Source organism: Sceloporus occidentalis, unplaced genomic scaffold (genome assembly GCF_023333645.1).
Source record: "Sceloporus occidentalis isolate IW3139 unplaced genomic scaffold, rSceOcc1.0.p SCAF_48, whole genome shotgun sequence".
Classification (NCBI taxonomy): domain Eukaryota; kingdom Metazoa; phylum Chordata; class Lepidosauria; order Squamata; family Phrynosomatidae; genus Sceloporus; species Sceloporus occidentalis.
Window position 1 is genome coordinate 3,236,793 of NW_028317028.1, and position 15,855 is coordinate 3,252,647.

At 41.9% G+C, this 15,855-nt stretch overlaps 1 protein-coding gene across 2 annotated transcripts in view; it reads left to right on the plus strand.

Annotated features, from left to right (window-relative positions):
- The first annotated feature begins 5,401 nt into the window (after positions 1-5,401).
- The window catches only part of LOC149289114 (huntingtin-interacting protein 1-related protein-like), a 36,559-nt gene continuing 26,105 nt past the window's right edge, over positions 5,402-15,855 (plus strand). For both annotated transcript variants that reach the window (XM_089490985.1, XM_089490984.1), the window contains exon 1: positions 5,402-5,491. In XM_089490985.1, coding sequence (XP_089347111.1) covers positions 5,402-5,491 — 90 coding nt within the window. The remainder of the gene's footprint in view (positions 5,492-15,855) is intronic.

Below are 15,855 nucleotides of genomic sequence, written 5' to 3' on the forward strand. Positions count from 1 at the left end.
CTCTCACCTTAAAGTCATCACATTACTGTGTGTCCGTCTCTAGTACCGTCTAATGATGACGTTGTTTGGAAAGGTGTATTTTAGCTGTAAGTGACTATGCCACTGACTAAGGGTTCAGTATCAGAAAAAAATAAAGGCTAGACTTATGTGAAGTCCTGAAAGACTTATCTACGATAATACCTGATTAACATTATAGGCTTTGATGATGTGGGATCCTGCCCTATGTCGGTACTAGGCTGAAAATTTTAGATGGCGGCCCTGTATACCATAGGTGATTATAAACTACAACCAGATCTAAACTTTCTGTAGCAGGCAAGTAACAATGCGGGCAGGGCCGGCCTTAGGGGTGTGCGACCTGTGCGGCCGCACAGGGCGCCATGGTAGCAGGGGCGCCTGCCCGGGAATTAAATGAAAACATCGTTTTTTTTAAACTTTATTTAACGTCATTCATGTTAAATAAAGTTTAAAAAAAAAAAAAAATGATGCTTTAATCTAAGTCCCGGGCAAGTCTCAGCAACCGCTCCGCGCCCCTTACTCTCCGTGACTCCGTCGCGGGTGCCGGCATCTCATGTTGAGCGCCGGACTATTCCAGCGCTCAACATGAAATGCCGGCACCGCGGCAGAGCGAGAAGACGGATGCCTCCCGCTCCCACCGCAGGACTCCGGCAACAAGGTAAGTGAGGGGGGGTGTAGTTTGAAGGGGCAGAGGGGGGGGGTGTACTTTGAAGGGGCAGAGGGGGGGGTGTAGTTTGAAGGGGCAGAGGGGGGGTGTAGTTTGAAGGGGCAGAAGGGGGGTGTAGTTTGAAGGGGCAGAGGGGGGGTGTAGTTTGAAGGGGCAGGGGGGGTGTAGTTTGAAGGGGCAGAGGGGGGGTGTAATTTGAGGGGGATAGTTTGAAGGGGCAGAGGGGGGTAGTGAAGGGGGGGGCGCCAGAGGAGTAGTCCGCACAGGGCGCCACAACGCCTAAGGCTGGCTCTGAATGCGGGGTATGTAGATGAAAAGTCTTGTTGTCTACTGAAATTGGAAAGCAGCCTGGAGCGGTCATATTATACAGCTATTAGGAGTTATGTAGTACATGTACCTGGTGGTCACATGATGGGTTGGTGACGCCATCTGCTGAGCTGCAAGATGGTATAGATATCTACCAAAAGGTCTGTAGAGAGGCAAATAACATCTCAGACATGAAACAGAACACTAGAATCCAGTCTGTATGCCTCTGTTAGATATAAATATTAGTGTAAGATTAGGGATGATTTCTTTGCTGTATTAAAAATTAAAGGGGTAGCAGAGGCATTAATTGAAGACTCATCCACATCCACCAGGCAAGACAAAAGACCTTTTCCTGCGGAAATTGTTGGCACTATATAAATAAAACATAATAATAATATTGGTGCTACCACCACTGCAAGGGATTCTGGTTGGGTGTATGTACATAAGGCGGACAATGATCACCTTTTTGCCTCTATATCCACTTTATAGGTAAGGACGAAACAGCTGTCCATGAGCGGTGATCTGGCTTCTGCACCTCTGTCCTGGACTTTGTCTAATTTGCTCCAAGGGTTCCATGGAATTTTAATAATGCCTCTCCTACCCCCTTAATTTTAAGTGGAGGGGTTTTCCATCACCTTACCAGCTCCAATCCAACCGCATAACTGCTCATTCTTTGAACGCAGCAAAATCCACCGTGTGACATCTACACCCTTTTGGGAGAGGTCAAAGATAACTATGTGGTTTCCTGTAGAGAGGTCACAATGGCATTGCTGTTCATGTCAACAGCTGTGTTAGTGTTTCTTTCAGCGAGTTTCACACGGAGATGTGAGATTCTGCAGACAGAGTGGGTTTGTTCACAGTTAGCATGTTCTGAATGATTTTCGGCCCCTTTACCCCTTGAAGAAAGGGTGGTGCATTGCTCCTCCGATACAGGGATCCTTCATCTTTTGCTTCACATAATTCATCGCAAGTCAAAAAAGCCTTTTTAGTTATAAGTATGGGGTAAATGAATTGGAGTGTATTAGGGGGTACTTATACATCATTTTAACCACTGTAGCAGATTTTTTTGCTATTTTTTCCTTTATTATCGGGGGGGGGGGTGTTAGGTTGATTGCATGTATTTAAGTGGTTTCTTAACTATACAAGGAATCTGATATACTAAAAAACATGAAAAAAGGTTTTCTTTTAATTTTCCAAAATATTTAAATATTTGGATAGAAGGGGTTAAACCTCACCCATAAAAGCAATGTATACACCTTGAAGATGAATCATATTGCGTCAATTTATTGTTTTGAAGCATTTTCCCACAAGCCATCTGATTAGTCCTAATGCAGTATAATTATGAGTGGCTTGTTTGTAGTTCAGCTAACAGTATATTCCGGCATATATATAGGCTTTTCCACACTCCTCAATGTATATTTGCTTAATATGTGTATACATTACTGTACCTGGGTGTTCTACTGTGACTCATCAAGGAATCGAAGAATTGTAGAAGAAAAACCTAAGATATGGGGCCTGTGACATTTATCTATACTTCTACTGAAAACTGAATCATTGAAAAACAATCAATTTGGCTTTAGGAATAACACCTTTTTTACCGATCAGAATGTATCGGCGCTGTCTCTTAATATGGTACACAGTATGTATTACATATGTAGTACATGCGCAGCACTGCTCCTTGGCCTGTTTGCACTACAAGGTTTGTACTGAGCCTCCATAACTCTATTTCCCTGTCCCTGTGAGGCTTTCAGAACAGTGGATCCAAGGTAGGACTTCAAGAGACAGCTGAGGAAGCTCCGTTGGGCCAGGCCAAGGCAGAGCCTACATAAAAACACCGCTGTATATAAGAGAAAAGTGGATTGCAACTCCTACATGAAGAAAGAACCCTCCCGAGAGAAAGTCAAGGGCCAGGGATTTAGATTTGAATTTTCAACTATTTTATATTCTAATTTTGGTTTTCAATGTGGAAACAACTTGGAATATGCATTTAGCGTTATATTAATTTGCTTATTTATTGCATATTTTTCAGGGGAAATTTTAAGGAACTTCCGCCTGCTTTAGATACTATTATGTAATTTTATAAAGGTTGGGAATCCACCAAACCAACGTCTGCGGAATATTCCATTGCTCCATGACACTTTGTCAGTGAAGTACCTATCAGGTTTTGGCCTATTATCTGCTTAAGGGAAATCATGGAGAGCCTTAAGCTACAACACATAGTATGTGGAGATCTATAGAACCGTCGTAGCCCTCATCGTACTTATATCCGAGAGCTGGAAATGTACTGTGCCCTTTTACATGGTGCTCCCATATAACCAGTACATTTAATGCCACCACCAGCTGTAGCGTCTGGCTAGTGATAGCCAGAAGCGTGGCATTAAACACTATGCAGAACAGGCCAGCAGCAAACAGTTAACAACATTCTCCTGAATGTTTCCACGGCTGAATTAAAGCTCACGGTTAATTATGGGTCTTCGGCGCAGCTATTGTTAGTATGAGGTTTGTATGTGTTTGCTTTGTACAGAAGCAGTCACTTGTTTCCTGGCTAACCTGGCTCCTTTGTTTCCAGGGTCTGGACTTTAGTACACAACTTCCACCCTCTTTGGAAGAACAGGACTTGGCCAGGCGCTGGAAGGCATGTCCTACCACATCACCCCCTCTAGATTATAACATCTGCCGGGCAATTATTGTATGAAGAGGAAAAGGGGTTTTATATCTTTATTGCTTGTACATACTGATAAAGACAGGCTGACAATAAGCGCCCTTTCCACACTCGGGCACGTGTGTTTTCAGCTCACTGGTAAAACAGTCCATGTGTGTTTTAGGCTGCGTCCTCGTCGATTTAAGGTCAAGTTTCCCTGTAGTATGTTTCTTTATATTGTGCATTCTGGGATTTTCCAGGTATTGTGTGGGTGTTAGTGTGTGTTGTAGCATATTTATGTCCCTCTACCTGCTGGGAGACAGAAATCCCACTAGAAAGAACAGGGACATGTACAAACTTTCTGCTTTAAGATATATTTGTCCCACTTTTCAGGACGGTGTTAGAGCTTGGAAGGGCAGCACAATTGCAACCATCTTATTAGCATTCTAAGGACACTAGGAAGCAGATCTTGAGAGGTCAGTGCTAGTGCACTGTTGGGTTTACCTCTCTGTTTCTGTCCCCCAACATCCTGATACGCAGCGGGAGAAAGTCGGGAGGTATGGCAGCACACCTGGGAAAACTTCTAAATAAGCAAACCGTGAGCTTATATAGAAATATTCTCTTGGAGGGATTTGCTTATGGTGGCAACAAAATGGTGCTCATAATGGTCCTTAATGAAAACCATTCATGAAGGTGAAGATGCTGCGTTCACAATTGCTTCATCTCCTTCTGTATATACATTCAATAGAAATACATACATAGAAGTTTTTAGTGTCCTGACTCTTCTTAGAAATAATAAAATAAAAGTCAGCTTGACCCATCTCCCGCTCCAGCTGTTTTCAGGTGTATGCTGTTACAAGCGCCAGGGACACCGCATCATCCCCAGTCCGGCCCTGGGGCCCGTATTAACGCCGAGTTTGTAAGTCAATATATATATATATAAGAAAGCCCCTGTTGGGTCACTCAGATTCATTAAATCACTGAGGATCATGAAGGGGTCATGAAGGGGTCTGACCCCGACATTTCATGGTGAGACGAGTGTAAATCCACTAGACCCAGGGTCAAAACGCGAGGGTTCCCACGAGTTATTAGAATTTATATTGAACCAACAAATCGTGCAACATACTTAAACTGATAAATATGGTAAAGCAGGATGCAGATTAAATACTTAGAAGGATTTAACAAAGTACAGGAAGAAGTGTATTTCAAAGGAAGAGAAATGTTAGAATAAAAGCTCATAGTCTAAAACTAGAGGGTCAGAGGTTTACATGTAAGGTAAGGAGGTTATTCTTTACTTAGAAGGTCATAAGTGGAACAGCCTCCCATCAGGAGTGTTAGAGGTTAATACAGTGATAAGCATGCTTAACATCTAAGACATTCTTATTCGACACGGTGTCCAAAGACTGGGCATTTTGCAAGCAGACCTGTCCGACTGTGTACATCATCGGCGTAATCGTTTCAGTACAACGTATTTGTCCGTCACTTTAACACATATTCACCACTCCGACCACTTCAGTCTAATGACACAGCCCCGCCCACATGACGCAATGACGCCACCTAGCGTAGGCTTCAGGCTCCTGGACACGCCTACTCTGGTTTTGCTTCACTAGCGCAGATTTCTCCCAGAAGCCCTAGCGCTCTGTTCTACGGACAGCCGAGCGATCCATTCAGCTCCCCTGCAGTCGTGAGCGGACAGCCAGTGAGGGGGTGTTGTAGAGTTTGAGTGTGCGGTCTGGCGGCGGTCACCTGGGACCGAAGAGAGGAAGGAGAAGATGAACTCCATTAAAAACGTGCCGTCCCGGATAAGCCGGCGGTCAGGACACGGTCTGGAGGTAGAGAGGGAGCAATTTGACAAGAACCAGGTGAGACCGGCTAACCTGGAGCACCTACATATGGTTTGCGTAGAACAAATCCCACAACAACACATCGGCGGGTGTCTCCCAGCTAAGGACACACACCCCACAACACACAACACCACACCATATGTGTTAAATACATAAGCAATCGGGAAACCATAGCAGTGTGTCCGTGACAGTGTCTCTAGTAACTCGCCGCTGTGTGCCTGGGCTAGGGCAGAGTACAAGGCGAGCTCGGAGTGTGTGTGGGGCGGACAGAGCCTTATTGTATCACAGGTAGCAGTGTGTGCCAGGACAGCCCAGCTGCTTGGGAGTTACAGGACGACCCCGAAGAGAGCAGGATTGTGAAACGTGTGGGGACCCAATAAAAGTATCATTGTGTAACAACCTGAGTGAGTGTGAAGCCCAGACCTGGCAGGGTGTGTACCTGTGGGATGTTAGCAGCAGGATCCCTGCAATCTATTAATAATAATATTTTACTCGCGCAGCAGGCGTTTACATGGTGCGATTAACGATTTGCTGGTATATGTTAAGAATACATAGTGTTGACTCGCTGTGGTATTTAACTAGTAGAATGATAGCTTTTGACTATACACTAAAATTTCACTAAAATATAAAATTCCTACAGCGTAGTGTATGTGTGACTGTGCGACTGATTATGTGATGGACCACCGCACACACAGCGATAACATTGCACTGTCAGACCTGTTTCTGAAACACCGATCCTGTGTAGTCACAGACTGCCACACCTGCCAGAACTTAAACTGGCTCTGTCACCTAAAAATAAATCACTGTACTCCGTACCGCATTAAACTGCCTGTGCATTATCGCTGTGTATTAATATATCCGTTCATATTTATAGTTATTTTAGATAAAAAAAAAAGAATTTCTTCTTCATAGAGTGTAATGAAAATGATACCTCTGTGTTCGTATCGTGTGTACATTTTGCTATAAAGCTGCTGCAGAGTGAAACTTTTCTTAATATCAGACAAAATCAAATTACTAAATACTTTTTTGTTTATAGTAAGTATTTTATATATAGTATAATTCTGAAAGATATTTGATAAGCGTATTTGGAAAAGATAATGCTTTATCATTTATTATATTGCAACACTTCTTAGGTCTCTTGTTTTGAAATACTGTATATGTCTATGCAAAGCACCAGCTCCTGTTCTTACCTAATTTCCCATGTTGCAAATCACCGTTTGCGTGTTACAGGTGCGTCGTTCCCTTAAATGACAAGCACTTCGATATTTATACAGTTTATGAATGATTATTTATGAGATGTCATCCAGTAAGACAAAAGGCTCCAAATCACCAGTAGGGGTTCTAAAAGCAATGGATACTGCGGTTGTACGCCCGTAACTCTCTATGTAATTTTTTATTGACAATTCTTTCTATATAATTATATCTAATTCGGGCTGGTGTCCCACCTACTCTGCTGGAATTTAGATCTTGGTGGCTGAATGCAGTATAAGAAACATTGCTTCTAGTACTATTGAACTCTTGACAGAAAATTCTTCAGTGATATATGTATTTTTTTTTCTCATTCATAATCTTTGCCTGGAATATTAATTAAGTGACACGAAATCAGGCACTGATAGGTTGTTACCACGCCAAAGCTTCTTAAACGTTTGAGTTGTTCTTATGTTGTTAAACAAACAAAATTACAGATTTCCTGAGGTTTTGCAGTTAATATTATGCCTAATTGACAAAATTCAAAAACAAAATATTAAAAAAGGCACTTTTTTTGCAGGACTAAACTGTCCTGTCAAACAAAAGCAGGCACTGACAAGTTACCATAGAAACTGAAAAAGTTTGTTTCTTGCGTGATCAGACCTACAGAAGAAAGTATGACAGCACAGCTAACATGTATGTGCTTGGCGTGTTAGAGGGTGCAATTAATGTTTTTGTAGGTGGTAGCATGTTGGTTATCGTACTATATTAATGTTTTCTTTATTAGGGAGTTTCATTCTTTACTGTGATTTTATGCCACAAAACTCTTGCTTAGCTTTGGCTCCATAAACTGCTATGTATAACTTCCATGCTGCACCGTGATGTGTCTTCCGGTTCACACAAGGACAATATTCATGGCTCTTGGTGTGTTCCTGCGCAGCGTGGTTAAGATCCAGTAAACTTTTTTTTGATGCTGTCAAACTTTCAGATGTTATGCATTTATTACACAAGCATCTTCATTGCTTACCAGTACATGAGTAAGGTATAAAATATACATGGTGTGTGTGTGTGTGTATATATGTATATACGGTATAATATCGTACACGCGTAGAATGTGTATAGAGCATAGAATATATTCTGGCCGTTGCTTTGACATGGTAATTTGTGAGATTCCCAGAAATAAGGGTCTGTTTTTCTAGTGCATACAGAGAGGCGTGAAAGAAACCGTGTTTGCTTAAGCCATGTTTAATGAGATATGAGCTCTGCATGGACCAGGGATTAAAGAAAACAAAACATATGACCAAGCACTGACTATAGAACACGCCACTGCTTACTTTTAGGCGACTCTTTATGTAGACAAATGTCAGATTCTGCCTCTTCTAAATTTAGCGGGAGGCTGTTTGTATAATGTTTGACGACGAAAATGCCAAATGTTTGTGTTATCTGGCACGCTAGCCTTTCTTTTTCTCCACCTTTGTAGACCATACATGAAGAAGGCAAATAATTATGGAAGTTATGCTGGCAAGACCGCAATTACTGTGATGGGTTTGAAGCCATCAAACTTGCGTGTTGTCATGTCTACCTGCTTCCTTGCATTACGAAATTAGATAGTGTTATACTCATCCCAGAGAAGATACCTCCAAAGACATTTGTGATAGCCTTCTAGTGGACCACCATTCATAGTTTAAGATGTAGGGTCACGTCACGTGGATCCTGTACCAGATTTTCTATTCTAAATCAGTCGGCTCATAAATATATGTGCGTGGCTTCTAAGTTACATAGATGCGCCTGGACGAACGAGTGCATTTTTTGTTCTTTTCCCATGAGAAGTACAGTGGAATTGGAGGAATTCAGTTATTTAAAAAAATAAACTAGATTGTTTGTGAATCATAAATAATGGGGATTAGGTGTGTGTGTGTGTGTTTTTTATTGTATTCACTGGGTATGCGCTCAATTCCTGCCTTGTTTTGTGTGCTTATCGGTCATTATTATTCTAGCAGCAACCTGGGAATCTGATTTTTTTAAATGCTTTTTAGGTTGAGCGCTCATCTATTTGTGTGCATTTTTTTGATCCTAAATCATGTTCGTGTAATTGCATTTTAACACCCCATCAGCCATGTTTTTCTTTAGTGCTGTAACCACACAAGACTCTCTCTCTTTATGCTCGCTGAACCCACACATTAAGACAAAATGTGACAAATGATAGACACGCGTACACGTGCACGCACTCTGATCAAGAGAGACCCGGATTGGAAACACTTTAAGCATTCTATAGCTGTGCGTCAGCATCTGGGCAATGGCTGATCGCTTTACAATGAAGCGTTGGGATATGTATACGGAGCCGTTTTCTCGCTTACTATAGTACTTAAGCAATTCCACTCCCAGACCTGCCTTTATAAACGTCAGATAATGTATTCATTCACCCTAAACATACACTAGTTTTAAAATTTTGTGTAAATATCCATATTTGGGTTTATACTGCACTGTATACCCGCGCTTCCTCTATTATCATTTTGTAATATATTTTTAAGTTGCAGAACCTGTTTTTCATTTTGTTGCTCCAATTAGCTGTTTGTATCTTTCCTACTGTAATGTGATCCGCGGTGTCCTAATTTAATGGGGTTGGGCCGTAACTCTTTCCCTGGCAGGGGGTGAATAATTGTGATATGCTCCAGAATGTCCTGGAATGGAAGCCACGGCGGTCTCGTGTGTAGGGTGAACAGGGCAGTCACTCCGCGTCCCGCGCTCGGGGCAGCCTGCACCTGTGTGCAGAAAGTGCTGAAATACTTAGGTTTCAGAGCGTTCCTTTGTTGGCTGTGAATGAATTTGTACTTCTGATGACCTTTATTACTGGGTAGAAGAACCCACGGGAAACGGCAGGCACTTTTGTACCAAATTCTCTCCCAGTAGAAGTTATATTCTGTTGTAGCAGCAATGCCCCAAATGATCCTATGCCTTAATTATTGGATAGAACAATGGCGATCTGAATGCATGGTCGTTTATAGTCTGCTTAGGTCACGAACTTGTATTCCACATAAAGGAAACCTGCTGAACAATGGTGCTGCAAGCCGGCTGTTCATTGTCTGGGGCTAATCCAAAAAATAACAGCCATGCATGTCAAAGAAATGATTGCTGTGAGAGACTCTGCATATAGCCCCCCGAAGCTCGGTGGTATGAAGGACGGCATCCATATATTGAGTATATATCTTAAAACAGCGACATGAAATACCAGACTTGGTGTATCACCCCCAGCAGTGAGGCTTTGTAAATCTCTAGTTTTTCTTTACAATTTAAATATAAATGTGAATCAGTCGGAACACAACCTAATATCTCTGGAATCTCATTCTTTAGTACAGTGTACATCAGGCATTCAACATGCCTCTTCTCACATATCTAAAAGCTTCCTCTTCGTAGACGTAAGCGAATGGTCTGTAATAAACTAAGCTTGTAGTTTGTTTCACTATAGCTATAAAGTTTGCTTCTACTACTAAATTCATTTTAGAACCTTTTGCCAGAGATATTAAGTATTTTCCTTCAACTCCATGTTGATGTACTTGCATTGACCTTTAGTGACTCCATACATACACTGTAGTGTATTAACATGCCCTGGGGCAACAGATTGGCAATAATATGCCCTCGTATATATATTCTTATATATAAAGAATAGGCATTATGCTTATCATTGCAACCAATTTGATTACCAATGCCTGTGAGTGGCTCTTATAATGGCTCCAAGACCATCATCCCCATTGAGCACCAGATGGAAAACTGCATGTTATTTGTTATCCTCTTAAAAATAGTATAAAAAACCTCTCTGTATAGGAAATATAAATTTTATTTGCAATTTTTTTTCTTTTAGGATTTTTTCAGCAATCAAAACCTACCGTATTTGCTCTATTATAAGACGAGGTTTTTTTCAGAGCAAATGCTCTGAAAAATACCCCTCGTCTTCTAATCGGGGTCGTCTTCTAATCAGACCTCAAATAGAGTCTGATTAGGAGACTAAGATCCAGATCCCCCGCACCGCTGCAGGGGACCTGGATCCTCCTGTCTCACCCCCCCCCCCCCCATCATACACACACTTACCGGTGCTTCCTGCTGTATTGCCGGGGCAGCGGGTTGACGTCTACGCGATCCGCGTAGACAACGTCCGCTGCAGCCGGAAGGAGGTGTGGCTAGCAGCGGGGGTTGTCTGCGTCCGTCGCGCAAACCTTCCCCGACTGTCAGAGATCAGAGTTCCCCGCACCGGTGCGGGGAACTCTGATCTCTGACAGCCGGGGAAAGTATACGCGACGGACGCAGACAACCCCCGCTGCTAGCCACACCTCCTTCCGGCTGCAGCAGAAGGCGACGTCAACCCGCTGCCCCGGCTGGAAGCACCGGTAAGAGAGGGCTGAGAGGGGAGGGGAGGGGAGAGTGTGTGTGTGTGTGTGTGTGTTAAATGGGGGTATAGGGTGTGTGTGTGTGTGTGTGTGTGTGTGTTAAATGGGGGCATAGGGCATTTCTGGAGTGGCGTTAAGGGGGCATTTAATAGAGCACTCTGCCTCCTGAAATGCCTTATACACCTATATGCCACTCTGCCCCATAATATGCATTTTAACCCCCTAAATGCCAGAGTGGCATATAGGGGTATAAGGCATTTCTGGAGGCAGAGTGCTCTATACAATGCCTTTTAACTCCCTTAATGCCACTCTGCCTCCTGAAATGCCTTATACCTCCCTATATGCCACTCTGCCCCATAATATGCATTTTAACCCCCTAAATGCCAGAATGGGATATAGGGGTATAAGGCATTTCTGGAGGCAGAGTGGCACATAGGGGGTCAAAAGGCATACCATGGGGCACAGTGGCATATAGAGGGTTAAAAGGCATATCATGGGCCGCAGTGCCATATTGGAGTGGCAAGCCTGGGGGCAGATGTGCGTAACTGGGGGACAGGTTGGAAAATACAAGAAATAAAAACAAAAAAAATATTTTTCTCAATCATAGCTTTTATTAAAAAAAATAGTTTACATGAATTAACATTTACTGGTAAAACTTTTTTCCTTTAGGGTCGTCTTATATTCAGGCTTTTTCTTTTTTTCCTAAGTTAATATTCAGATTTTGGGGGGTCGTCTTATAATCAGGGTCGTCTTATAATCGAGCAAATGCGGTAATATAACCGGAATCTCATTCTTTGTAACGAGGTTCCAGTAAATATTTAAAACAATAGTCTTTATATCCTATCATTTAATACCGAGCATATTTGCTGACCCACAAATATTAAATTCCACTGGCCTTGTAGTAAAGGTTTTGCATACATTCTTCAACATCTTACGAGCTTTGATTGTATATATTTTTTTCTGGGATTTTTATTAATCTTGGGCTCCAGGCCAAGGTTTTCTCAGTTGGGCATCTGCTAAACCGTTTCGTATTTAAGGGCAAATGGCAACTTAACATTAAATCTACTCATATTATTTCTCACGCTGTTATGCATGGCAAGGTGACAGAATGTGGCTCCTGGTGCCGGGCTTTCTGAATCCAGTGCTGCTGGCTGACATTCACCGGGATAACCGTGCATCGTGTGTGAGATATATATATATTATATAAAAAAAAACATTTTTAAAAGACAAGATTGTGTCCAGCCCCCTGGTGTGTTATAAATCTTTATAACAGTACATTTTGCTGCAGATATTTGTCTTGTATGAAAAGGTCCCTCAAATGTCAAACCTTTCTTTCTTTTCCAAGTTGAAATGCTTTTGACAAACCTGCACAACAAAAAATATGGGCTATGTACCAAAGAGATCAAATGATAAAATGTATCGGATTCCTTTTTTTCACTAATGGGCAATTTTCTTTTGATGTTGAAGGTTAATTAATTATTGCCAACTGTGGCTATGCTACATTTGTTTATTTTTGAGAAGGTGGCTTGAGGTGATTAGATCCCAAACCGTCCTTGAAATGCCTTTGATTTCCGATATTCATGTGATACTGCGAATTCCTTAGAGCTTTTAAAATGAAATATCGGTAGGTTTCCCATATACTGACTATGGCGTATGGTTGAGTGCATTATCTTCTCTCGTCACTAGCTGATCAGTGGTCGTAGAGATCAGATATCCAAGCGAGAGTTTCCAGGAGAGTTGTGCTTTCAAGTCCCTCGCTTCACCATGAATGATGAAGAGCCAACTCTAATATGTTCCTGCATAATTCAATGTGTGAGGAGACTTGTTACGTCTCACAAATTTTGTTATGCACTATACAGGGCCAGCCAAGCTTTACATGCAACAGAAGCTTATTGAGGTTCTTCATAATGTATAGTGATGTCTGTGTCACAACTCTCCCACCATGTAGTGAATAAACCCCTAAGTGTCGCAGAGTTTTTTTTTTGGTTTTGTTTTTTTTTTTAATTGGTTTCGCTATGTTAAGGTTTACAGTTCAGAAACCTGTTTTTTCGTAATTGTAATAAATGTACTCCAATCATCAAGGCTAGACAAATGCAAGGAGCTGGGTAGCCATATCTTCAACAAACTTCTTACCATCATCTCCATGGTATGTACTTACTGCCTGAGACTAGATGTCTGGCTCCTAAATTCTGTATACATTTTGACACACCGTATACAAACATGGCAGCTCTGTCTGACCTTTCCCTTTCATGTTGTGGAAAACACAGAACAAATTGCTTTCCTTTGGCGCCAAACATAAAAACGTATTATGGTTTTAGTCCTTGCGAATGCTTAGTTGTTTTGTAATTTCTCGTCTGTTGTAGGGAACTCGGGGCTATCAAAATGATATGATGGCAGTGCTGGGTAAATAGTACACATTCCCAAGAAGATGTTCTTCCTTATTAGTGTGTCTAAATCCAGCATAGCTCGAGACCATGGTGGCCAAACCTGGCAGACAAGTATGCCAAAAAACAGGGGCGTAACTGGAGCATTTGGCACCCCTCCAACATATGCATTGGCACATGGTTTTATACACACGCTTGCACACACACGCTTGCACATACACACTCAAACATTTACACGTTCATGCTCACACTTACACAAACACATGGACATTCATTCTGACGCACACGCTTACCCAACTTAGACCTGACATTTTTAAATAAATTTGAACCAGCCCATGGGGCAGTTTTGGCACCCAGGACCCCCTAAGAATGCTCCTGCCCAAAAGTATCGCAGGTTATTTTTTTTATTTAAGATGTTTACTATTTGTTTAGAGATATGCTCATCCAAATGTTTTTTCCGGTTTAGAAAACTTTGTTACACCCAAATAAACATTGCTGAGATGTTTAACAAGATGCACATTTCATAATGAAGACTTTATAACAGGAGCCAACCTTTTACCTTTCTTCCCCAATAATGTTTTTACTCTCATATATTACTCAACTTGGCACCCATTCAAAAATGAATTGCTATTGGCAGAATTCTATGCTATACAGCACAAGCTAAATCTTGACATTTTCTCGCTAGTTCACTAAACCCATGCATCACGCTCTTGCTGCAGTATTCTTTACGATTTGATAACAGCTACACTACACTAAATTTCAACCACAGAGGCTTTTGCTTGATTCACTAAACAGTGTGTTTTCATACGTGAATCATGCCCTATGATAGACCCACTCAACTAAAACACCAATTGATTCCCCTCTGGATTATTACCTACCAACTCCGTATAACTCCCTACTAACAGGCCTTCTGCCAGAATAAACCTTATCCCATCACCTTTCATCTGCTGACCCACTGGACCAATACTTCCACTGGTCTTCCATACTATCCAGAATAACCTTTAAACCCATCATCCTTGCCTTCCAAACCTTAAGCCGCACTGCGGCCTCTATATATTCGCTCGTACCTCCACGTATTGTCCTAACCACCACCCTCTTTGCTCTGCCCATGACGTTTTCTGTCCTTGCACCTTTAGAATTACACCTTTGCTGTATTTTCTATCTGGAATTCGTTACTTCATATCAAGGCTGCATTTAATAGAAGGTTTGATGCAGATTAGGGTAGTAGTGAATAGGTTCTAATTAATGACTCCAGCTTTTAAATATTTAATATTTTGTGACTTTTTCCTCTTGTACATACAACAAAATGGTGTTTAACGGTACTGTTCCACTTTCATATAACATTACTTGTGCTCTCTAGTAATGGAAGCAAATGAACCCTAGTGGGTTGCTTATTTCCTTCTCCCCTAGAAAGGATTAAGCCTGCTTTTGTGTCGCATCGCACAACGAGTGCTCCGCTCTCACCCGTATTGGTGTCCAAAGTATTTAGAACTCAGAAATAAATGGCTGGTTAGAAAGGGATTTTCTGCTCCAAGTACAGAGGCGCAGACGCTGAGAGGGGCTATGTAAAGCCTGAGGGATATATGTCACACTTGTGGCTAGTGAATTAATCGGCGCACATTCATCGTGAACAAATGTAGCGTCGGGGTTTTTTCGAGCTTGTGTCTGGGCATTTGTAGACTTCACGTAGGCTCGGTAAGACACTGCCTAATTTATCCAGGACTTGGCTGAATGTGAACCTTAGAGGCTCTTTGAAAGGGTTTAGTGTAACTGTACATTGCTGCTTTGGGTTATCCTTAAGACGTTTCAACTGCTGTGGCTCTGTGTTTATGCTGAGGTTTCTAGGTTTCCTTCTTCACATACACTAGGTTATTGAGTGCCGTGTCTCTGCAGTATTCACCACACCACGATAAGTGTGCAGGAGATGCTTGCGTTGGAAAGTGCCTTAATAAATATATAGTGATGACAGAAGAGAACCATTTTTTGTAGCCACCTTAGAATAGCTGTACATCTCAGGCTTTTTTTTAATCCTTTTACTGTGTTTGTACTAGTCCTACTGACAGTCTGTTCTAGGTACCTACTACCCTTTCTGTAGATTCGTCTCGCATTACCCTTTGTCTTGCACTCTCTAACTGCAAATTGTGCACTTTAGATTTAGTCCTCATTTTATCACAAATGCTTCCTTTTTTATCTTTTTTTTCTTTGACATATTTGGTTTTGTTCCATATGCAGACCAGTAAGACCGGTAAGTGTGATTATGAGCAGAGCCTCTAAGAGGTTGGGGATTTTATTTATCCTGCAACCCCCAAGCATTTCAGGTGACCAAAGCAAGACACCTTTGTATATGTGAGGGGGTATATGGTTACAGGAGGAACTGGGAGCTGGACTACTTTCCATTTACGGCCACCTTGCCATCTATTGAAGGAGA